The sequence below is a fragment of the Nelusetta ayraudi genome, unplaced genomic scaffold (assembly GCF_046127955.1).
Source record: "Nelusetta ayraudi isolate G7.1 ecotype Tasmania unplaced genomic scaffold, CSIRO-AGI_Nayr_v1 ptg000084l, whole genome shotgun sequence".
NCBI classification, from domain to species: Eukaryota; Metazoa; Chordata; class Actinopteri; order Tetraodontiformes; family Monacanthidae; genus Nelusetta; species Nelusetta ayraudi.
Window position 1 is genome coordinate 7,222,769 of NW_027466134.1, and position 23,587 is coordinate 7,246,355.

At 50.3% G+C, this 23,587-nt stretch overlaps 1 protein-coding gene across 4 annotated transcripts in view; it reads left to right on the plus strand.

Annotated features, from left to right (window-relative positions):
• Window positions 1-22,908, plus strand: part of herc2 (HECT and RLD domain containing E3 ubiquitin protein ligase 2) — a 41,884-nt gene extending 18,976 nt beyond the window's left edge. For 2 of the 4 annotated variants that reach the window (XM_076045592.1, XM_076045593.1), the window contains exons 43-91: window positions 34-172; window positions 258-425; window positions 621-763; window positions 845-1,112; window positions 1,188-1,330; window positions 1,422-1,520; window positions 1,610-1,778; window positions 1,875-2,000; window positions 2,111-2,219; window positions 2,325-2,464; window positions 2,918-3,108; window positions 3,239-3,344; window positions 3,451-3,542; window positions 3,624-3,799; window positions 3,908-4,019; window positions 4,551-4,632; window positions 4,836-5,070; window positions 5,175-5,352; window positions 5,581-5,662; window positions 5,780-5,951; window positions 6,048-6,192; window positions 6,543-6,768; window positions 7,287-7,458; window positions 7,804-7,990; window positions 8,538-8,681; window positions 8,794-8,985; window positions 9,081-9,234; window positions 9,344-9,451; window positions 9,879-10,010; window positions 10,087-10,245; window positions 10,343-10,461; window positions 10,851-10,976; window positions 11,070-11,225; window positions 11,368-11,682; window positions 11,791-12,005; window positions 13,190-13,367; window positions 13,553-13,714; window positions 14,281-14,372; window positions 14,462-14,601; window positions 14,688-14,875; window positions 14,984-15,181; window positions 15,272-15,355; window positions 16,202-16,343; window positions 16,462-16,656; window positions 16,844-16,956; window positions 19,113-19,303; window positions 20,317-20,422; window positions 20,534-20,746; window positions 21,975-22,908. In XM_076045592.1, the coding sequence (XP_075901707.1) occupies window positions 34-172; window positions 258-425; window positions 621-763; window positions 845-1,112; window positions 1,188-1,330; window positions 1,422-1,520; window positions 1,610-1,778; window positions 1,875-2,000; window positions 2,111-2,219; window positions 2,325-2,464; window positions 2,918-3,108; window positions 3,239-3,344; window positions 3,451-3,542; window positions 3,624-3,799; window positions 3,908-4,019; window positions 4,551-4,632; window positions 4,836-5,070; window positions 5,175-5,352; window positions 5,581-5,662; window positions 5,780-5,951; window positions 6,048-6,192; window positions 6,543-6,768; window positions 7,287-7,458; window positions 7,804-7,990; window positions 8,538-8,681; window positions 8,794-8,985; window positions 9,081-9,234; window positions 9,344-9,451; window positions 9,879-10,010; window positions 10,087-10,245; window positions 10,343-10,461; window positions 10,851-10,976; window positions 11,070-11,225; window positions 11,368-11,682; window positions 11,791-12,005; window positions 13,190-13,367; window positions 13,553-13,714; window positions 14,281-14,372; window positions 14,462-14,601; window positions 14,688-14,875; window positions 14,984-15,181; window positions 15,272-15,355; window positions 16,202-16,343; window positions 16,462-16,656; window positions 16,844-16,956; window positions 19,113-19,303; window positions 20,317-20,422; window positions 20,534-20,746; window positions 21,975-22,247 (7,755 nt within the window). In that variant the 3' untranslated portion in view covers window positions 22,248-22,908. The remainder of the gene's footprint in view (window positions 1-33; window positions 173-257; window positions 426-620; window positions 764-844; window positions 1,113-1,187; window positions 1,331-1,421; window positions 1,521-1,609; window positions 1,779-1,874; window positions 2,001-2,110; window positions 2,220-2,324; window positions 2,465-2,917; window positions 3,109-3,238; window positions 3,345-3,450; window positions 3,543-3,623; window positions 3,800-3,907; window positions 4,020-4,550; window positions 4,633-4,835; window positions 5,071-5,174; window positions 5,353-5,580; window positions 5,663-5,779; window positions 5,952-6,047; window positions 6,193-6,542; window positions 6,769-7,286; window positions 7,459-7,803; window positions 7,991-8,537; window positions 8,682-8,793; window positions 8,986-9,080; window positions 9,235-9,343; window positions 9,452-9,878; window positions 10,011-10,086; window positions 10,246-10,342; window positions 10,462-10,850; window positions 10,977-11,069; window positions 11,226-11,367; window positions 11,683-11,790; window positions 12,006-13,189; window positions 13,368-13,552; window positions 13,715-14,280; window positions 14,373-14,461; window positions 14,602-14,687; window positions 14,876-14,983; window positions 15,182-15,271; window positions 15,356-16,201; window positions 16,344-16,461; window positions 16,657-16,843; window positions 16,957-19,112; window positions 19,304-20,316; window positions 20,423-20,533; window positions 20,747-21,974) is intronic. The other 2 variants (XM_076045594.1, XM_076045595.1) reach the window with 1 other exon arrangement.
• Window positions 22,909-23,587: the final 679 nt, after the last annotated feature.

A 23,587-nucleotide genomic window follows, 5' to 3' on the forward strand; every position in this document is an offset into this window, starting at 1 on the left:
CATTTCCTTTTTCTCCCTTGTCCTTTCCCTCAGCTGCCTGTTGTCACCTTCAGTGTGCAGAACCTGCCCTTCACTGAGCCCATGTTGGCAATCTGGGCCCAGCTTGTCAGCCTTGCTGGGAGCAAGCTGGAAAAGCAACGTATGAAGAAGTCCCTGAGCCGAGGACTGACCGGTAGACAAATTGCTCACTGCTCGAATATACTAATTGCTCCTATTCAGTATTCGAATAGCAAAGCTGAGTGCAGCAGTTCTTGCAGCCCTGTTGTGTCTCCCTCCAGCTGACCAGGTGGACATCCATCTGCTACGCTGCCAGCAGCTGAGGCTCTACATTCTGAAGGCGGGCCGGGCTCTGCTCCCTCACCAGGACCGACTCAGGCAGATCCTCTGCCAGCCGGCTGTTGTGGACATGGGACCCAACCCCAGTGGTAAGATCTCGTCCAGCAGGCCAGTCTGGCTTGTGAACTTTAAAACTTGAAGTCCTTTGCTGAGCTAAGGACTTCAAGCATCAGTTTGAAGAAGTACGAGCTGTAAATCTGTTTGAACTCACTTTGAAAATGTGGGATTTTTTTTGTCTTTTTAAGTCCTCTTTTTGAACGTCAAGTCTCATCTTGTGTGTGCAGAGGATCCTGTGGCGTCCTCCCCTGACGTGGGGGACTTGTCTCCTGAGGGTCCGCTGCCTCCGCTGATCCTCCTGCAGCAGCTGCTGTCGGCAGCCACTCAGCCCTCCCCCATCAAAGCCATTTTTGACAGGCAAGAGATGGAGGTGAGTCCCTGGCTCTCTTTGTTTGTTTACTTTATAATTTGCTATGTGCAGTTTGACCTCAGCTTCGTCCGTCACTTGCAGGCTGCGGCGCTGGCTGTGTGTCAGTACCTGGCTGTGGAGTCTGCGCACCCGTCGTCGCCGCTGTTTGAGGAGAGCAGCTCCAGCGAGGCCACCACGCCCGTCACCGTGCAACTCATCAGGCCCCCGAAACAGAAGAAGCAGAAGACCTCCCCCGTCCCTCCGTTACCCATCGTCCTCCAGCTGATGGATATGGGTTTCCCGAGGAAGAACATCGAGTTTGCCTTGAAGTCGCTGTCCGGGACCACAGGAAGCGCTTCTGTTGTCCCAGGTATTGATTCATGCCTAGATGTTTGGATGCAGTCGTCGTTGTCTGCCTCTAGAGACTAAACCGGTGCCTCCTCAGGTGTGGAGTCCCTGGTGGGCTGGCTGCTGGACCACCCAGACGTCCACGTCACCGAGGTGTCCGATGCAGAAACGGTGTCGGACGAGTACTCTGACGAGGAGGTGCTGGAGGAGCTGGAGGAGGCCGAGCCGCCGTTTCCCGCAGTGAGCGCCACGGTGCCTCCGAAGCTTTTCAGCATCTGCCACATTTGCATCTTTCTAGACTGACCGTTCCTCCTTTATTTGGTGTCATCAGCCTCCAGGCGCAGTGGTGACGGAGAGCCAAACGTTCAAGAAGAGATCGGATTTCCAGAGCAACGACGATTACGCCGTGTACGTGAGAGAGAACATTCAGGTAAGATTTGAAGATTTGCTCCTGCAGCATTTTGGCTTCTGGGGTCAGAGTCTGAGAATAAAGCGACATCCTCCCACCCGCTCTGACAGGTTGGGATGATGGTAAAGTGCTGTAGAACGTACGAGGAAGTGTATGATGGAGATGTCGGGAAGGTGATCAAGCTGGACAGAGATGGACTTCATGACTTGAACGTGCAGTGTGACTGGCAGCAGAAAGGAGGAACCTACTGGGTCCGATACATCCACATCGAGCTGCTTGGTACGTGTTTACAGTTTGTGGCCAAGACTTCATGTGACTTGTGTCTTCATCTCACTGTTTTTCCCCCTGTTCTGCTAACCCTGGGTCTTCTCTCAGGTTTCCCACCCCAAAGTTCTCTCTCCCACATTAAAATTGGTGATAAAGTGAGGGTGAAGCCCACAGTCACCACGCCAAAGTACAAATGGGGCTCAGTCACTCACAGGAGCGTCGGAGTAGTGAAAGGTAAAACGATTTTGATTTGCATCTATAAACAGACAGAATGACTTGGATGCACATGCATCACATTGAATGGCCTCATCTGAATTCTAATGAATCTGAATGGTGCACATCAGCTTTCAGTGCCAATGGGAAGGACGTGATAGTGGACTTCCCTCAGCAGTCTCACTGGACCGGCCTCTTGTCTGAAATGGAGCTGGTGCCTAGCGTTCACCCTGGAGTCAGGTCTGGAAATATCAGCGCTCACTGTTCCTCCCTGTGACTGCTCACTGTATTTACATGGCAGGAGAACCTTTCTTTGAATTTGCACGCATGTCGCTGCGTCTGCAGGTGTGACGGCTGCCAGATGTTCCCCATCAACGGCGCCAGGTTCAAATGCAGAAACTGCGATGACTTTGACTTCTGTGAGAACTGCTTCAAGACCCGCAAGCACAACACCAGGCACTCCTTCGGCAGGATCAACGAGCCAGGTCAGCCATGCCTCCCACCAGGGCGCCATTAAAGGTCCAGGTTGTAGAATTTTTCAGGAAGCCCGGTATTTAAGGTAGTCTGCCTGACAACACGTGTCGTATTTAAGGCACCGTCAGGCGTGCTTCCTTAAATACCAGGCTTCCTTAAAAAATGGCGGCGCTAACCAGGAGCAAACCCTTATTGCTCTATGTATATTCATACCGTTCTAAGGGGAGGAAAACCAAATCACTTTTATTGTACAGACTTTTATGAATGTATTTATGGGCAGTATGTTAAGCTTTTACCAATATAAAATCATAAATTAAGTAATTAAATTTTACACTCTGGACCTTTATGTCTGCCGCGTTCCTTCCTTTTTCTTAATTTTCCAATTTTCCAATTACGATTAAATCTCTACGTGTGTGTGCGTGTGTGTGTGTGTGTGTGTGTGTGCGTGTATTTGCCACAATCAGGCCAATCTCCGGCATTCTGCGGCCGCTCCGGCAAGCAGCTCAAGAAGCATCACAGCAGCCAGCGGGGGATGCTGATCGACGACTGGTCCCGCGCCGTCAAGAACCTCAACGTGTCGTCCTCTGTCAACCAGGCCTCGCGCCTCATCAACTGCAGCGATCAGTGCTGGCAGTCCTCTGGTTCGCAGGGAAAGGCACGAGACTGAGCCACACGCCTGTTATTCGTGCCAAGCTGGCATTATTATTATTTTTATTATTATTATTGTTATTATTATTATTTTTGTTATTATTATTGACAAGTTTTTATTGCTTTCTTTTTTCCAGCACTGGATTCGTCTGGAGCTCTTCCCAGATGTTCTGGTACACCGGCTGAAGATGGTGGTGGACCCAGCAGACAGCAGTTACATGCCTTCACTGGTCGTAGTGTCGGGTGAGTGTGCGGCTACAGATGTGGATTTTGAATGAAATCATTGCTCTCGTGCTTGATTCATATTGTGACGTGTACTGTCCGCATATTGTGCATTTTTCCAATCCAGGCGGAAGCTCTTTGAACAACTTGATCGAGCTGAAGAGCATCAACATCAACCCCACAGACACGACTGTGCTGCTCCTCAGCGACTGCACCGAGGTTGGTGGTCTCAACACCTCAACCCTCAGAATATTGTTTTTCACTTGGCCTCGTCAACTAAGACCATGTGGTTTATTTCAGTATCACAGATACATTGAGATTGCAATCAAGCAGTGCCGCAGCTCGGGGATAGACTGCAAGATCCACGGGCTGAGCATCGTCGGGCGCATCCGAGCGGAGGACGAGGACCTGGCCACCGTCCCCTTCCTGGCATCTGACAATGAGGAGGAGGAGGACGAGAAAACGGCCACTGGGAGGTATTTAATACACAGCTGGACGGAGAGATTCACAGGCCAGTCAGGACCGAATCACTGTGAAGTGATGTTAAAACCCACAAAACTCTGTGTCACTTTTCTGTTCTTCAGCCTCGCTCGGAAGAAGTCGTCAGGGCTGGAGTCGGCCGCCACCATCAGGACCAAAGTGTTTGTCTGGGGACTCAATGACAAGGACCAGCTCGGAGGACTGAAGGGCTCCAAGGTGCTGCTTCAGATGTGTTTTTGAGCAAAAGCAGGCACTGATATACACCCTTAAAAAAAAGAAAAAGAGAAAAAAAATCCCTTAATAAGATTTGTTTTTCTGTAGTTCTTTGTGTTCAAATTCTTAAATTCTCTCCAAGCACAGAGTATTTCAGCAAATGAAGATGAAGAAATTAACACTGCAGCTGTATTTGCTGTGTTACAAATGTTTAAGAGGTTTCAAATATAAATGCTCTCATGAAGAACAGCATTTAGGAGACTTTCGTTTCACCAGCGACCTCCAACAGCACCAAATGTGTGTTATTATCACACAACGGTGACAGAGACGCGTTAAAAGGTGTGTCGGACATCAGATAGCAGCAGCTGTTTCTTGCACTGAGCCTGTGGGAGGAACTGCGACTGCCTCTGAATTCTCTAATCTCTGTGTGTGTGTGTGTGTGTGTGTGTGTGTGTGTGTGTGTGTGTGTGTGTGTGTGTGTGTGTGTGTGTGTGTGTGTGTGTGTGTGTGTGTGTGTGTGTGTGTCCTTCACAGATCAAGGTGCCGTCCTTCTCTGAAACTCTCTCTGCTCTCAACGTGGTCCAAGTAGCTGGTGGCTCCAAAAGCCTCTTTGCAGGTGGGCGGGATGCGTATCAAGTGTAGATTTTGTTGGAGCGATGTTGGGAGTGTTCATGGCTTGAGATGCGACTGCTGCTGTGTGTCAAGTGCTCCTGGGCGGCACCGAGAATCCTAGAAAGCATATCGTGACGTCTCTTACGATGATGAAAAAACACACACACTCACTGTAAAATGAGTCTAACTTGTGGATTTTTCTTGCAGTGACGGTGGAGGGGAAGATCTATGCCTGTGGAGAGGCCACCAACGGCCGGCTCGGCCTGGGCCTGTCCAGTGGGACCATCCCGATCCCCCGCCAGATCACCGCCCTTAGCAACTATGTGGTGAAGAAGGTGGCCGTGCACTCGGGCGGCCGCCACGCCATGGCTCTGACCGTGGACGGGAAGGTCTTCTCCTGGGGGGAGGGAGACGACGGCAAGCTGGGACACTTCAGCAGAATGTGCGTCTTTCAAGCCTCCCGTCGTGTCTTTAGAAATATGCCGGGGGTTTTTTTGTGTGTGAACTCTGCCTGGAATTAAAGCAATTTGCCCTGTCCGCTGTTAGGAACTGTGACAAACCTCGGCTGATCGAGGCCCTGAAGACCAAGCGCATCCGTGACATCGCCTGCGGCAGCTCCCACAGCGCCGCCATCACCTCCAGCGGCGAGCTGTACAGCTGGGGGCTGGGAGAGTACGGCCGCCTCGGACATGGCGACAACACCACACAGCTGAGGCCCAAGCTGGTCTGTGTCAAAGAGTCACTCCTTTTTATTTTACTGCACATTAGAATAGAGTAGAATAAAGTAGAACGCCTTTAGTTATCTCACATTGGGGAAATTTGCATAATTACAGTAACAACATAGTGCAAGGGGAAGAAATTTTTTTAATAATCAGTTAAGTTAATCATATTCCTAATATTTTAGTGGTTTCTATATGTGATCCTAATGTGCTCACTGTGTGTTGTCCTCCAGGTGAAAGTGCTCCTTGGACACCGTGTGATCCAGGTGGCCTGCGGGAGCAGAGATGCTCAAACTCTGGCTCTCACCGATGAAGGTAACGTAACAATGCACCAGATGTGAGGTCCAGACAGAACCGGTCCGCTTAGCAGTTTCTTCTTTTACCTGGTTGCTGCATTAAATGTTGCTCTTTTCGTTTTTTTTCCCCCTCCAGGTCTGGTGTTCTCCTGGGGCGACGGGGACTTTGGAAAGCTGGGCCGTGGAGGCAGCGAAGGCTGCAACATACCCCAGAACATAGAGAGGCTGAACGGGCAGGGCGTGTGCCAGATCGAATGCGGAGCTCAGTTCTCCTTGGCTCTCACCAAGTCAGGAGTTGTGTGGACCTGGTGAGGCGCACGAGCAGAAACCGCAGGTTGTGCACAATCCTCCAATTTTGTCCTTTTCTTTGTCTCTTATGGTGTGTTTGTGTTTGCCCTAAATAGGGGCAAAGGTGACTACTTCCGATTGGGCCACGGCACCGACGTGCATGTGCGGAAGCCCCAGATGGTGGAGGGTCTGAGGGGCAAGAAGATCGTCCACGTGGCCGTGGGCGCGCTGCACTGTTTGGCTGTCACGGAAACGGGACAGGTGCGCACTGACCTTCACCAGCGCAGTCACACGCAGTTCGGACTCACTCCATTACCGCCGTGGCAACGCTCCAGGGGGGCGGATGTGTTCTCTTTACTTGAGTGGACACCTCTGACCTCTGCCGCTATAATACCGTCCCTCGGGCCAAATTTAATAATGTTTGCACATCAGTTTCAACGATGTGAGGCAGAGACTGGGTTTGACCACTTAAAGAGGTTTGTGAAGATGGAGTGCTCGGAGAGGTTGTCGTACTTTCTCTTGACTTACTCTCTCACCCTGATGTGCAGGGCCTGTTTATATAATAGTGCTGTGGAGAACGTATTAAGAAGCAGACGATGTGTCTCTGCCAGGTGTTTGCGTGGGGCGACAACGACCATGGGCAGCAGGGCAACGGCACCACCACGGTGAACCGGAAGCCCACCCTGGTCCAGGGTCTGGAGGGGCAGAAGATCACCCGGGTGGCCTGCGGCTCCTCCCACAGCGTCGCCTGGACCACCGTGGACGTGACCACGCCCTCGGTGCACGAACCGGTGCTGTTCCAGACTGCCAGGGACTCCCTGGGAGCCTCCTATCTAGGTCTGTCCACTTAACCCGAACCCGACTCGGGAGAGATACAAGATTGAGAAACTGATTTTGTCTTTGCAGACCAAAAAATGACGCCAAAGTTGAGCATATTGTCCACAAGGTGGTGCTGTTTATCTTTAGAGACAGATGTCATTGTGGCGGGGAACATGTTTTGTTTGAACTGGTCTTAAAGATACTTAATCATAAGGTTATGTGACGCTACAAGTATAATTATGAAAAATCTTGAATGTCACCTCTTGTATTCTGTTTTTTGTCTTCAAACATGCATCATAGAGACCATAATTATCTTGACATTAATGCTCTTTTAACCATTTATGGTTATATAAACACAAACAGCTTCAATATGCCTGGTTTTTCACTGTCATCTAACAATATTTATTGTAAATCTTAATTAAGACGTTGTTGTGGGGGGGATTATGTGCTGCCGTTGCCGTTGTTGACTGTCTGGCAATGTGTCTGCGCCTGTTTTAAGGTTCTTGCTTTCTGTTGTCGGTTGTGGTGCGCCGCAGGTGTCCAGTCAGACAGCGACTCGTCAGCCGTCAACAACAAGCTGAGCGGGCAGAGCAGCGTGAAACCCAATCGACCCTCTCTGGCCAAAATTCTGCTCAGTCTGGACGGCAACCTGGGCAAGCAGCAGGCTCTGTCTCATGTGCTGTCGGCCCTACAGATCATGTATGCCAGGTATGTCCTTTTTTTTAAATTTTTATTTAAATGGAGACGCTCGTGATCCATCAAAAAAAATGTTGAGGTACTTGACAAGTCATCAGAAGTGAAACCGCAAGCTCAGCACATTTTGACAAAGTGCCACAAAGGAATAAAATCACTGTGATTCATCACCTTCTCTTCCGTGCTGATAAATTGTGAGTGAGACGCTGCCGAAGGACATGTTCAAGTCAGGATGAGCTCGATGTTCGTGTGACCTCTTTCCAAAAAAAAAAAAATAGAGAATTGAATTTTGCTGACCAGCGTCACTAATTGTCATTAGTGGGTATTAGTCTTGACAAGGGCGGGCTGTCGTCTCCCCAGGGACGCAGTGGTCGGCGCCCTGATGCCAGCCAGTATGATCCTGCCAGCAGAGTGTCCTTCCAGCTCGCCCGTCCCCCCGCTGGACTCCTCGTCCTCATCCAGCGTCAGTGAGGAGGAAGGTCCTCCTACGCTGGCCGATGTGGAGGAGCGAGTCAGCCCCAATCCCTGGCAGGACAAGAGGGGGGAGGTGAGGAAGGCAGCGCATCCAAAACAATTGATACTCACAAACATGTTTGCATGCACTAACATAAACGTAACATTGTGACATTATTTTAATGAAAATATGAAGATATTGAGTTTTATTTTTGAATGCGGCCTGTGATAGGTTAATTAAGATTTTAGAGTGTATCTCTCTATTATTTATTTTTCTTTTAATCTTTATGTATATATGTGTGTGTGTGTGTGTGTGTATTTATATTTTTTTATTTTAATTTTTTTTTAAATTAAATTATAGTGAAGGGCTGCAGGGAAAAGTCAGCACAATAACCGATAACAGTGTTGTAATTTGAGATAAATCTAAAGATTAATAACAGAACCAAACAAAAGCCCATAAATCCTAATTGGCGCCCCCAGCAGTAGGAAAAAGAAAACCTTGAACGTGACGTTTTCCATTAAAATCCAAGGTTGCCTCTTATATTAAGGTAAAAGCTGACGTTGTAGAATTCTTAAAGTCCATCTGACCCTGTCACAGTCATGGTCACAGTCTCTGCACCTCCTTGTGTGTGTGTGAGCAGGTTCCCTCCTCGGAGGAAGCCGTCACCCCGTCATCGGCTCTGACTCCCTCTGCCTCCGGCGCCTCGTCGCGTCCCTTCATCCCCGTCACCGACGACCCCGGAGCGGCCAGCATCATCGCCGAGACCATGGCCAAGACCAAGGAGGTCAGTCTGTCTGTCTGTCCGTCTGTCCTCTGCCTGTTCCGCTCGGACTTTGCTGACGTGCCGCGGTCCCCTCTACGCACCGAACTTCATTTCAATCCGTCCGTGCCCCAAGGACTCGGAGAGCCAGAGCAAAGTGGTCGGTCCGGAGCCGCAGTACCTGGACGAGTTCACCAGCCTGCTGGTGCCCGACGACACGCGCATCATGGTGGACCTGCTGAAACTGGCCGTGTCGTGTCGCTCCGGGGAGAAGGGCAAGGAGGTGCTGTCTGCCGTGCTGTCCGGCATGGGCACGGCTTATCCCCAGGTGGGTCACTGCGCTCTGTCCTCTGAATCGCTCGAAGCCGGCGGCCGATGATTTGATTGACCTCACTGGGGTCTCTGGGGTGGGGACGTCTCCAGGTTGCCGACATGCTGCTGGAGCTGTGCGTGACCGAGCTGGAGGACGTGGCCACCGACTCGCAGAGCGGCCGTCTGTCCTCGCAGCCGGTGGTGGTGGAGAGCAGCCACCCCTACACTGATGACACCTCCACCAGCGGCACAGTGAAGATCCCTGGTAAGACGGGACAATCCCCCCCGAGGAGACTGCAGGCAAACATTTGGACTGAGGAAAACACAGAGCCGACAGGGTTTTTTTTTGTGTGTGTTTGCTTGTTTTCTCTCAGGTGCCGAAGGCCTGAGGATCGAGTTCGACCGCCAGTGTTCAACCGAAAGGCGGCACGACCCTCTTACAATCATGGACGGAGCCAATCGGATCGTTTCTGTCAGATCAGGTGAAAACAGGGACTCTGTTATCAGCTCAGTTGTCTCGTGGTAGAGCAGGGGTGTCGGGCCAGCTCTAGTAGTGATTTTGTATGTATGTAATCACACTGCGGGCCAAATTTGGCCCACGGCCCAGAGTTTGACGACGATGTGGTAGAGTGTCTGCCCTAAGCCTGGTAGGTTGTGGGTTTGATCCCCAGCCGGATTGTACCAAAGACTATAAAACTGGTTCCCATTGATTCCCTGCTTGGCCCTCAGTCCTCGGGGTTGGACTTGGGCAGAGGGGTTAAAGATTCCTGAGCGCTGCTGCTCACTGCTCCCTCAGGGGTCAAATGCAGAGGACACATTTCGCATCCTTTAGGATGTGACAATCGGTGGGGCTTTAACTGAAAGAGCAAAAAGCAGATTTTATATGTTTGCTGTGTGCGCACGCTTCAGGCCGCGAGTGGTCCGACTGGTCCAGCGAACTGAGGATCCCCGGGGACGAACTCAAGTGGAAGTTCACCAGCGACGGCTCGGTCAACGGCTGGGGCTGGCGCTTCACCGTCTACCCCATCATGCCTGCGGCAGGTGAGACACTGGACTGTTTGACTGCGTCCGACTCCTTCCTAAGCCTGCCTAACCCCACCCGCCTCCGTGCCGCCAGGCCCCAAAGACCTGCTGTCGGACCGCTGCATCCTGTCCTGCCCCTCCATGGACCTGGTCACCTGCCTGCTGGACTTCAGGCTCAACTTTGCCTCCAACAGGAGCATCGTGCCTCGGCTGGCTGCCTCGCTGGCCGCCTGCGCTCAGCTCAGTGCGCTGGGTACGGGCGGGTTTTCCTTTCTGTTTGCGATTGATACGCACACATTTTCTGGCTTAAGCCGGTTGTGTGATTTTTTTTTTCCTTTGTGCTCGTGCAGCCGCCGGACACAGGATGTGGGCTCTGCAGAGACTCAGGAAGCTCCTGACCACTGAGTACGGCCAGTCCATCAACATAAACCGGCTGCTTGGCGACAGTGAAGGCGAGGCCCGATCTATGGTGAGCTGAACTGAAATAGCCCTTGTTCTCTTTTCAATTCAATAAAAAAAAAAGTCTAATTCTGTTGGTCACCGTGCGCATCACATGCTGATATATTCTCACGACAATAATTTCAGTTGTAAACGCTTTAATTGCTTGTGATGATGCATGGTGTGACCTATTTGTTGGTGTAATTACATTTTTTTTTTCCCCAATTGCCTTGATCTGTTGTTGCCCTCCTTTTTTTCTTTTCTCCCTTCACCCTCGCACATCGTCTTCTGCCACGTTGCAACCCCCCCCATCAGTTTAATTCTCTAATAAACGCAGCAAAAAAGCAAACGAAGACGGACGAAAGGAGGACAGAGCCTCCATTTATTTTAAGTTCACGCCTGTTGTTTTGTTGCTTGCAGAGTTTCACAGGCAGCGCGCTGGCCGCCCTGGTCAAGGGGCTCCCCGAGGCTCTTCAGAGGCAGTACGAGTACGAGGACCCCATCGTCCGAGGAGGAAAACAGCTGCTTCACAGTCCTTTTTTCAAGGTACGCCCTCTGCTTTTTTTTCCTCCCCCCCGCCGACTGAGGTTCACAGTTCACGCAGTCCAAGTTGCAAAACTTGCCGCCTCCGTCTTTCAGGTCCTAGTTGCTCTCGCCTGTGATCTGGAGCTCGACACGCTGCCCTGCTGCGCCGAGACGCACAAGTGGGCGTGGTTCCGCCGCTACTGCACCGCTTCCAGAGTGGCTGTGGCTCTGGACAAGAGGACCTCGCTGCCCAGGCCCTTCCTGGATGAGGTGAGGGTCCCAGGCGGTGGCAGTCTGCGCCAGCCTGCAGCTCGGGTTTTTTTTCCTTCCGTCGTTTTATGCTCCAGCCCTGCTTAATCCTTCTCCCCCCCTGAATTGCTTCCCCTTTGCCCACCCGCCCTGCCTTTGGAAGGTCACAAAGAAAATTCGCGAGCTGATGGCCGACCACGAGAGCATGAACGGCCTCCACGAGAGCCACGACCTGTTCAAGCGCGAGCACGACGAGCAGCTGGTGCAGTGGATGAACAGGAGGCCCGACGACTGGACGCTCTCGGCCGGCGGCAGCGGCACCATCTACGGCTGGGGCCACAACCACCGCGGCCAGCTGGGCGGCATCGAGGGGGCAAAGGTCAAGGTGCCCACTCCCACCGAGGCGCTGGCCACGCTGCGGCCCGTGCAGCTGATTGGCGGCGAGCAGACGCTGTTTGCTGTCACCGCTGATGGAAAGGTAGCAACCCAGTGCAGCTACATCGCTAATAAAGGCGTCGATCAGACATGTTTCAGCTGTGACTTTGAACATTGCCTCGTTTTTTGTTTTTTCCCCCCCGACATTCAGCTTTATGCCACTGGGTACGGAGCTGGAGGCCGACTGGGCATTGGAGGAACGGAGTCTGTGTCCACCCCGACTCTGCTGGAGTCCATCCAGCACGTCTTCATCAGGAAAGTGGCCGTAAACTCTGGAGGGAAGCACTGCCTGGCGCTGTCCTCCGAGGGGGAGGTGTACTCGTGGGGGGAGGCGGAGGATGGAAAGCTTGGCCACGGGAACAGAAGGTCAGGAGCCAATCAAAGCAGCACACTCCTCTCACTCAGTATTTTTTAACGTTCCCATATTATGTCAAATTCACCTTTAGAACGGTTTTATAGTAGCAATCAAGTGTGTAAAGTGCGTGCTGGAATACCTAATTCTGATATTGAGCCGTACAAAGGGCGCTGATGATGTTCATGCCCCCTGAAACCACCCTCTTTTTATCCCCTGACAAACATGTGAAAGTTCCATCAAGGCGTCAGTTTTAGCAGAGAGCTGCGGACATGGAGGAAGAATAAATAAATTGTGGCCACGATATAAATATAATGTGCGCACGAAATCCTAATTTGTTCCCTCGAAATACTAATTTGTGGTTACAAGATAGTATAATGTGCACACGTTACACTAAATGTTAATTATTCATAATTTCTGGACAGCTGGGTAAGCAAATCGAGCGCTGCTTCTCTGACAGTTCGAGAAAGAATAAAGGAGGAAGCGCTAAACTACGGAACAACACGATGGACAGGGATATAATAACTGAGTTTTACTTTAGGCTGGGGATGAGCTACAGAGACATTCTGAAAAGCCTGGCAATGCAAGGATTCATTATTAGCGAGAGGCATTGAAATAGAATATTGAATACCAGGTCGCTTCACCGGCGGAGGTACGACTTGGATGCCAGGATAAATTTTATTGTTGTGGAGCCCCAGATATGACATCCGGGGGGGGGGGGGTAAATAAATTGTGCTCGATATTGACAAGATTTTGACAAGAACATCAACATCACCTTAAGGACATTCGTAGGCTGCTGCAGTTTCTAGGTGTGCTCGATTTGCATACCCAGCTGTCCAGGAATAATATATTGTGATTTAGTATTTTCTGCGCACATTATTACTTTTTCGTGGCCACAAATAAGTAATTTGTGCATACCTTATATTTATTTTGTGGCCACAATTTAGTGTTTTGTGGGAACGAATCAATATCTTGTCGAAACCAATTGGTATTTTATGCACATGCTATATATTTCTTCCCCCTAATGTCGTGTCCGGGGCTCCGTAGAAAGCTGAACCCCAGCACTTTTTTTGAAGCAGGCTGTAAACATACAGATAAAAAGGGTCACTTTGAAGTTGCCAAATCCTAAACCCTCAGTCCAGTGTGACAGGTGCAGGCCAGTAACCTCTGTGGTCACCGTGCTTCTCGTCCCCTGCAGCCCCTGCGACCGCCCCCGTGTCATCGAGTCCCTCCGGGGGGTGGAGGTAGTGGACATCGCCGCCGGGGGGGCCCACAGCGCCTGCATCACGGCCAGCGGGGAGCTCTTCACGTGGGGCAAGGGCCGCTACGGGCGGCTGGGTCACGGAGACAGCGAGGATCAGCTCAAGCCCAAACTGGTCAGTGCTCCTCAGCCGCAGCTATAAATAGAACGTTCGGTTGTTTATTCACCCAAACACAGATGCGACACGGAGCATCCGGTCGGCCGCAGTGTTTGCTCTGCCTCGCCGCCCGCGTGTCCCCCACCGCACCCGCCCCTCGCGGCACAGAGCTGATGTTTGTGATGTGTTTGCGCCTCGTCCAGGTGGATGCACTGCAGGGTCACAGGGTCATCGACGTGGCCTGCGGCAGCGGCGACGCCCAGACACTGTGTCTAACAGACGATGACATGGTCTGGTCCTGGGGAGACGGGGACTACGGCAAACTGGGCCGAGGAGGCAGCGACGGCTGCAAAATCCCCATGAAGGTAAAGCAGTTTACACAGCGGAACGGACTGGAGGTCAGCGGCGGCCCACATGAATTCATTCCTCTTGTTTGTTTCAAGAACAGGGGAGACAACAACAACAAGCTCAGCTTCGGAGTTGTTTTTTTTCCCCTAAGGTCACTTACTTAAATTATTATAGTCAATCAGTCACTACGAATTTCAAAGGAATGAAAACAAAAAAGTGCAATTTTTTTAAACACTTGCTGAATGTCCTTAAGTTCCTCTCGTCTCTGAAGCTGCTGTCACATGATAAAAGGCTGAGTTCTATTAAAGAGGGAAGAACACCGTAGAAGTTTTACATTAAGTATAATGTGAAAAATTATAAAAAATAAAGTAATAGTGGAACTCCACTTGTAAACTCTTGTACATTTTCATACACCTTGATGCACTTCTTATGTATCTTCATATTCCAACAGAGCTAGCAAAGTTAATCTGCTCCCTTTACCCACTTATTGCAGACTTTTGAAAGATTCCCTTTGCATGAAGATAGAAACCAAACAAGTTCTTCCCACTCAAACACTTTGATACCGTGGTCTCGCTGTTTTCAGATCGACTCTCTCACCGGCCTGGGCGTGGTCAAAGTGGAGTGCGGCTCTCAGTTCTCCGTGGCTCTGACCAAATCTGGAGCCGTCTACACCTGGTATTTTGGCCGCCGCCGCCGTTGTGCTTTGCGATCGAACCTCAGCCTCGGCTTCACGTTCACGTGCCCGTCTGTCTCCACTCCTCCAGGGGGAAGGGCGACTACCACCGGCTGGGCCACGGCTCCGACGACCACGTACGCCGGCCGCGGCAGGTTCAGGGGCTGCAGGGGAAGAAGGTGATCGCCATCGCCACGGGCTCGCTGCACTGCGTCTGCTGCACCGAGGACGGTAGGAGCCTCTCGCACTCGCAACCGCCGTCTCCGCCAGTTGTGGCTGCTGACGTCATGCGGCTGTCGCTGTTGCCTTTGGCGCAGGAGAGGTGTACACGTGGGGCGACAACGACGAGGGCCAGCTCGGCGACGGCACCACCAACGCCATCCAGAGGCCGCGGCTGGTGGCCGCGCTGCAGGGCAAGAAGATCAACCGCGTGGCCTGCGGCTCCGCCCACACGCTGGCCTGGTCCACCAGCAAGCCCACCAACGCCGGGAAGCTGCCCGCGCAGGTGCCGCCTCCGCTCAGCTGCGCTCTGAGACATGCAGCGTTCAGCAGATGGCAATGAAGGATCGGGAAAGACAAAAACTCGACTAAATTCTTCTGAATTCTCTTGCAGGTTCCCATGGAGTACAACCACCTGCAGGAGATCCCCATCATGGCGCTGAGGAACAGGCTGCTGCTGCTGCACCACATCTCGGAGCTCTTCTGCCCCTGCATCCCCATGTTCGACCTGGAGGGCCGGCTGGGCCAGACGGGTCACGGACCCTCGGTGGGCTTCGACACACTCAGAGGCATCCTCATCTCTCAGGGGAAGGTGGGATGAAGCGTGCAAAAAAAAAAACTTTTCGATCGAGAGAAGGCAGAGTTTTTTTTAATCTCTTCTCTGGTTCATCTGCGGGAGCAGGAGGCGGCTTTCAGGAAGGTGGTTCAGGCCACGATGGTGCGGGACAGACAGCACGGACCGGTGGTGGAGCTCAACAGGATTCAGGTGCGTCGGGTCGAACAGCTGAAAGGTTTCCCTAAATTCTTTATCTAAAGTTATCTGTCTTGTTAAGAACTCATTGAAAGTGTTTTGTAAAAAAAAAACAAAACACCTGAGCCGCGACTGCGTGAACTCTCATCACGTCGGTCGCATTTAAGATTGTCTGTGTGATTTTTAATTTTTTTTAATATTTTTTTTTTTAATCTGCCACTTCATTGAGCTGACAGCAGCTGGTGTGACACGAAGCATGTGTCAAAAGCTTCCCTCCATCTCTGATCAAACCTTTCCTTTGCCTGCGGCCATTTCCTATTTCTCCTCCTCCAAGAGCATCTTTTACCGCAGCTGCTTCCTGGTTTTTAAAGTTTAAAAAAAAATTGCTGTCGACTGAAAAGAAATTCATTCGAAAAACCTTTCCTGGAGGTCGGCTTGATAGATGATGAAGATTTCAGGGTTGGAATGTGAGCAGCGCTGCTGTAGAGCTAGTTCAGCTCGGCTCGGCTCGGCTCTTTCTCACACTGTGTTCCAGACTGCTGAGCAGCACATGTGATGTCTTTCGGGAGGGGATTGTGTGTGTGTGTGTGTGTGTGTGTGTGTGTGTGTGTGTGTGTGTGTGTGTGTGTGTGTGTGTGTGTGTGTGTGTGTGTGTGTGTGTGTGTGTGTGTGTGGACCTGTCTGCAGGACTTCCTGGGGCTGGAGGTTGTTCTGTGTGCCGGCAGCTGTCAAGTCCAGGACTTGATGCCCATCAGCGGCGGCGCCTCTGCTCTTAGCGGGACGTTAATAAGGCAGCCAACAGAAACATCCACCTCTTCTCACCCTCTCTCCATCTCTATCTCACCCCACCCCCGCCTGCAGGTGAAGCGCTCCCGCAGCAAAGGGGGCCTGGCGGGTCCCGACGGAACCAAGTCGGTGTTTGGCCAGATGTGCGCCAAGATGAGCTCGTTCAGCCCCGACAGCCTGCTGCTTCCTCACCGAGTGTGGAAGGTCAAGTTTGTGGGTAGGAGCTCCGTCCGACCCGAGCCAATTCCAAAATAGAAACGTCTTCAGCAAATTGGGGAGCGTGTGTTTTTCTCCGCCTCCAAGCCGGATGTGTTTAATTCGCCTCGTCTCCTCAGGGGAGTCGGTGGACGACTGCGGCGGCGGCTACAGCGAGTCCATCGCCGAGATGTGCGAAGAGCTGCAGAACGCGCTGACGCCGCTGCTCATCGTCACCCCAAACGGCCGCGACGAGTCCGGCGCCAACCGGGACTGTTTCCTGCTCAACCCGGCGGCCAAGTCGCCGCTTCACATGAGCATGTTCCGCTTCCTAGGTATAAACAGGCTCATCGCCCAGCGAGGGGCTGCAGGGGGGAGTTGAAATAACTGAAAATATTCTCTCTTTTTTTTTAACGTGCTTTATGACCCATTTCCCTCCCAATAAAACCCGCCTTCACTGCATGGCGGGACCTGGCCCAGTGACGCTTGACAGCTCTGATCTGCTTGTAATGTTGTCTGCAGGAGTTCTGCTGGGAATCGCAATCCGGACCGGAAGCCCCCTGAGTCTGAACTTGGCCGAGCCGGTGTGGAAGCAGCTGGCAGGCATGAACCTGACCATCGCTGACCTCAGCGAGGTGTGTGTGTGTGTGTGTGTGTGTGTGTGTGTGTGTGTGTGTGTGTGTGTGTGTGTGTGTGTGTGTGTGTGTGTGTGTGTGTGTGTGTGTGTGTGTGTGTGTGTGTGTGTGTGTGTGTGTGCGCGCGCAACGCACTGCCTGTGATGATGATTGAGGGTGAAACTCTGGAACTCATGCAGGAGACGTTTGCCTGAGCGGATTCCTTCTGAAGTGATGTAACAGAGTTTTGAGACTGTAAAGCTGCTGTTTGCTTTTAAGCTGGAACGTCAGATAAAACATAATGATAATGACAATAATAACTAATTTTTTAATGAATGTTATTAGCATCCTTTTGATCCCACGTTCTCACATAAAGATTAAGATCCTGAAAAGTGTTCAACTCGATGAACAATGAACAAACCTTCTGACTGTCATGCTCAAGCGGATCAGAACCAATCAGATTTGCTCCTGCTTGATCAGCCGGGCAGTGGCAGCCGGAGACTTCCTGTTGGTGCGAGGGAAGACAGGAGCTGCGTGTCGCTGTCCTCTCTTGCGCTTCCTGCCGCTGCATCTGTAAAAGGAACCTGATTGGTTATAGAATCCAGCGTCACGCTCGCTTGCAAACGCTGCCTTTTGCAGGTTAGAGAGCTGAAGTGTGTCGCCGCCCTGCAGTTGTGCGTGCGTGTGTGTGTGTGTTTCCGTGAAGGCGTATTAAAGAAACATCAGCCCGACGTGATATTGATGCACAGTTCTGTTCACAGCTACTCAGCAGTTTCAGCAGCTTCCCGGGAAAACACCCCTCATTATCCCTCACTTTTGCTGCTTATTGACTTTAATGCATAATAATGACGGCAGTAGCGGGGGTGCGGATGATGAGCCGCTCCCGTTTCCCGATCAATCCCGCCGCCGACGCCGCAGCATCCCGTACCACGTTTTGGCTGGCGGGAATTAAAAATTGGATTTTATAAACGCTCCTGCAGTTTAATAACTGCGAGCCGTGGATTGTCGGCGCGGCCCCTCTGGACCGGCGGATTGAATTATCGACGGCTTCTCATCTCGTCCGCACGTGCTCGTCTCATCGCGCTGCGTGTTTCTCGCTAACGACGCCGGCGATCGATGGCCGCGTCGCGGCTCCGAGTTTTTTTCTTTTTTTTCTTTTTTTTCTTTTTTGCAGTCGTTTTTATTGGCTGACATCAGGCCCTCGCCTCACCTGGCGCTCTCGCCTCTTCAGCCGCTGATATCCGTCAGAAGAAGAAATGCTGCCGTGTGATATTTCCTCCGCTGCTTTTTTTTTTTTTTTTTTTGAAACTCACGGCAACTGCCAGCAACAAAAAAAAAAAAACGGACGTGCTCAGCACTTCGGATCTGTCAGTCACGCCACTGATATGGTCTACCTGTGATCCGTCAGCAGCATCCGTCAAGTTTTCAACCGGCAATTTGCATGAAAGTGTCCTGAGTAGGGAGCCGCTTAAAAAGGATGTAAAAAAAAAAAGTGTCCACGGTATGCAAAATTCATTCCAAAGTAGCGAGCTGAGACTTTCTTTATGTCACACGTACATTATATAAGTTGAGAAACCCTTGTGATCTGCATTAAAACCTGCTGGAGGAACAAAAAAGAAACACATTCCTCCATACGTACTTCTCAGATTAAAGTTTTAAGCCCATCAGCTCCTTGCTGCCTCCCCCACCCCCCCTCCCCTCCCCAGAGCGCCAAACGGCTGTTGTACCTGCATTTCACAGACAGGTTCCCTCCTCTCTCGCCGCTCGCAGCAGAATCAGTCGCCCCGGCCACAATCTGGGCTTTTGTTGCAGAGATCTAGCGTGTGCGTGCGTGCGTTGCCTCCTCGCCCTCACGCTGCGATCATGAGCTCCGCGAACCGTCTTTCACACAACAAGAGGGCAGGGACAAAAAAATAAATAAAAAGAAAGAAATGATAAAGCTGCCCTTGTTTCCACGTTTTTTTTTTTTTTTTTGCCCTTGAGATGTGAAAGAAAGGTTTTAAATGGGGAAAAAAAAATAGGAGCAGCACAAGGCTGAAGCGAGAGCTCACGGGAACGGCCGTGCGATGAGAGCATGAGGCGGAGCAGTGTTGGGGTGCAGGGGTTGGAGGGGGCATCACAGATGTTAGGATAGATTTGGGATGCCGAAGTCATGTTGTTGTGTCTCTGTCTCCCAGGTGGACAAGGACTTCATCCCCGGCTTGATGTACATCCGGGACAACGAGGCCACGGCGGAGGAGTTTGAGGCCATGACTCTGCCCTTCACCGTGCCCAACGCCAGCGGCCAGGACATCCAGCTCAGCTCCAAGCACTCGCACATCACGCTGGAGAACCGTGCCGAATACGTGCGCCTGGCCATCAACTACAGGTGGGAGGGGCCGGCAAGCCGCGCTTTCCTCAGGCCATCTTAAAAAGCTCCCGCATTGGACGACTTTTTCCATCCGTAAACTCCGGTGGAGCCGCTTGACATGATTAACAACACTAAACCCAGTGTTGTTGGGATTACTCCGTAAAAGTAGTTCAACTACTGATTACGCCGGTTAAAAGTAATCTGATTACTTTTTAAACTACCTTGTTTCATAAGTAATCAATTACTAATTACTTTAGTGAAAAAAAGAAACAGTTGAGAACGTCTTGTTTTCTGCACATAACGTACAACAAACCGCAATATTCTTTGGTTTACACGAGATGAACTCAGAATAATGTTTGTATTTCCAGCTACAAACACGATCACTGGTTTCTCTTTTGCCGCCTCCAGGCTTGTTTTGGTGCGTCGTTGCATATCAGTGACGTTGCATGCACGGCTGCATCATCAATCTGCGGCATCAATGTTTCTGGTTGTTTTTATAATTTTCAATAAGATATTTTTAGATTGCAAAATATTTCGGAAAAATAATTTAACTTTATAAAGTAATTATGATATAATTACCAGTTTTGCCACAATCATCCCGTTACATTACTCCGTTACTAAAAAAAAAAAAAAAAGTAGTTTAATTACAGTAGTGGATTACTTAGTAATAGATTACTCACCAAAACTGACTAAACCTAACAGAGGCACTAGTGCCCTTTGTGACATCACAAAGGGCTGATTTCCAGAGCTGTGTCTTTTCAGCAAACATTTTGGAAAAAGAGGTAAAGGATGCGCGTTTGCCATTCCTTAGAACAATGTTTTTCAACCACGCTAGTGTACTGTGATCCAATTTCACTTCATTGGTCAATCAATCAATCAACTTTTATTTGTTCTGTGCTAAATCACATCCAAAGCGTCTCAAAGCGCTGTGGGATTTTATTCAATGAACAAAATGTGCCGTAAAACTCAGCCTTAGAAAGTCCGCTATTTGACCTTCAAACCTTATTTTTTTCTATCTTTGTCTTTTTCAGACTGCATGAGTTTGACGAGCAGGTTTCGGCCGTGCGGGAGGGGATGGCTCGCGTCGTGCCGGTGCCCCTGCTGTCGCTCTTCACTGGCTACGAGCTGGAGACGATGGTCAGTCAGTCAGTCAGTCGAAAGCTGCTCGTGGCTTCAGTGTCACCTTCTGGGTTTTTTTTGTTTTTTTTTTTTTTTTCTGTCACTCACTTCCTCTGTTGCTGTGCTCAGGTGTGCGGAAGCCCCGACATCCCGCTGCACCTGCTGAAGTCGGTCGCCACCTACAAGGGGGTGGAGCCGACCTCGGCGCTCATCCAGTGGTTCTGGGAGGTGATGGAGTCTTTCTCCAACACGGAGAGGTCGCTCTTCCTCAGGTTCGTCTGGGGTCGCACGCGGCTGCCTCGCACCATCGCAGACTTCCGGGGCCGGGACTTTGTCGTGCAGGTGAGACGAGTTTTTAGTCAACTTGTTGTCCGTCATATAATCATTGAACATGTTTGCATTTTGTTGCCAAACATATTGAGATGCAATAAGAAATGAATCCTAAAGGTCCAACCTCACCTCCTGCCACTCAGTCATAAACTAAAACAAGGCAAAAGCGTCATGAAAGTCTCTGAAAAAAGCTCTTCGCCAGCACACAACATCAGCCTGCGATGGTTTCAGCTCTTCAGTGGTTCCGTCGTGCCCGGGCTGTTTGTTGCGTCGGCGCTCAGGCTGGAGGCGTCGTGTTTGTCATGTGACCACAAAAGTGCACATAAAAGTGCAGCAACGTGCGTCAGTGGCAGAGACAAAGGCAGAAATGTGATGAATTGTTTGCCAATTTTAAAGGTCAATTCCGGGAAGCCGAATTGTATAACTTGAGCTGAAGGACAGAGCTTCTGAAAATGACTGTTAAAAAAAAAAAAAAAAAGAAAATCTGACTGACTGACGTCTGAAGTAGTCATTGAGAAAAACAACAGAAGGGTGCAAGCTTTTCCACGACACATTTTGAAAAAAATGTTGTAAATGTAAATGTAGAAAATTGAACACACTACTCATCAGCAGATGAAGCCACGTCAAAGCAGAAGTTCTGCACTCGGCCAGCTGCCACTGTGAACCTTGTATGACCACCTCTGTCATCTCTCCTTCCTACCTTCCTTCCTTCCTTCCTTTATATGTTCTTCTCTCTCTCTTTTTTCTCCCTCCGTCCTTCCTTTTCCTCCTCTTTTTCTTTCTCCCTTTCTCCCCGCCTCTCTCCGTCCGCTTCCTTCCTTCTTTTCTCCTTCCCTCCCTTCATTTCTTCCTCCCTCTCTTCTTCTCCCCCTTTCTTCCTTTATTTCTCACTTTCTTTCTCCTTCCTCCCTCCTTTTCTCCCTTTTTATATTTCTCCCTTCATTTCTCCTTCTTTCCCCTGTCCCCATCCTTCCTTCTTTTCTTCCTTCTTCCTTCCCCCTTCATTTTACCCTTCTTTTCTCCCTCCCTTCATTTCTTTTCCTCTTTCTTTCTCCCTTCCTCCCTACCTTCCTTCCTTCTTTTCTCCTTCCTGCCCTTCCTTTCTTCCTCCCACCCTTCTTCCCTCCTTTCTCCCCTCCTTTCTCGTTCCTTCCTTCCTCCCCCTTCCCACCTTTCCTTCCTCCCTCCTTCCTCTCCCCTCCCTCCCTCTCTTCCTTTCTTCCCTCCCTCTATCATCCAGGTGCTGGACAAGTACAACCCCCCGGATCACTTCCTGCCAGAGTCCTACACCTGCTTCTTCCTGCTCAAGCTGCCCAGGTACTCGTGCAAGCAGGTGCTGGAGGAGAAGCTCAAGTACGCCATCCACTTCTGCAAGTCCATCGACACGGACGACTACGCCCGCATCGCCCTGTCGGGCGAGCCGGCGGCCGACGACAGCAGCGAGGACTCGGACAACGAGGACGCCGACTCTTTCGCCTCCGACTCCACGCAGGACTACCTGACGGGACACTAGTAGAAGCAGCAGCAGCAGCAGAAGAAGAAGACGAGAGAAAAAGAGACACAAATGTCTGTGGGGAAAAATGTGCAATGAGCTTTAAAAAAAAAAAAAAAAGAAAAGCGTATTAAGTTAAAGAGGAACAAACGCTGGTTTAGTTTCTTTAAAACACGGCGGAGTGATGAGCTCCACACGAGAAGGGGGCAGCTGTTGTGTTTATTAAAGATGAAGAAGATAAGCGGCTCCAGCCTATAGCACTGTGGTAGACTCCTCCCTCTGGTCTGTGTCAACTACCTGCCCCTAGTTTGTATATATATATATTAAAAAAAGAAACGCAAGATGACTATTGGTGTGTGACAATACGGAACAGTAGTACCGGGTTTTATTTCTCGACGGTAGCGAGTTTCTTTTCTTTTTTTTTTTTTTTTTTTTTTTAACAGATTACAAGTCAAGGAGGTTTTTAACAGTCGGTGCTTCTCACTCGGCTCAGTCGAAGGGTCATTTTAAGATTCCAACATCTGTCCCACCAACACCACCACCACCAACTACAACAACAACACTGTCACGTCTGTGCACTGTTACCTTAAAGAATGTACATAATTTGATTGTGCCATGTATTCACACAAAGGTCTCATTCCTGCATAGTAAATGTTAATAAATTTCTGTTCATAATGAAAAATGCCCAGTCCTTTTTCTTCCTTCATTTTTCTTCTTTGTGTAAGGCAACGCAGTCTGCCTTCAATTTCACTTTCAGAAAATTGACCACTTATTATGATTTTTTGAGTCTATGTTCTAATGACAGATTAATATTCTAAATTGACCCGGCGCAGATGATGGAGAGTCTATTAGTTATTTATTTCACACTATCCAGCCAGAAAATAGCTCATAAAAAGTGGTAGAACATAAATGGAAGGATGTATAAAAATTACAAGGTTCCAAATTAAAATTACTTTTTTTTTCTTTTTTTTTTTTTTATCTTCAAAAGCAGGTCAGAGGATCATTTGGGTTCCGGGCGCAGAAACAAATTGGATTTTTATTTGTGTGGGTGTGTGTGTGTGTGTTTGTCTTTAATTCTCCTGGGAGAACAAGTGGCTCAAGGGTTGTGTCAGGTTGTCGGCATCATGTTGACATCACCGTTCAACCCAGAGACACGGGGGGGATTAAATTAATCTGCGCTAATTACCTCCGTCACGTGACCCCAGTCAGCTGTGCAGTGAGCATCATGAGGGGTGGCAGGGGGGGCTGCGCCTCCCTCACGTGCTGGGAAAGAAGGTGATGTGATGCAGGAGGAGGAGGGGGAGGCGGGAGACTGGCTTACTCACCCATACATCACCTCCTCCCTCAGTGAGCAGTTCAAA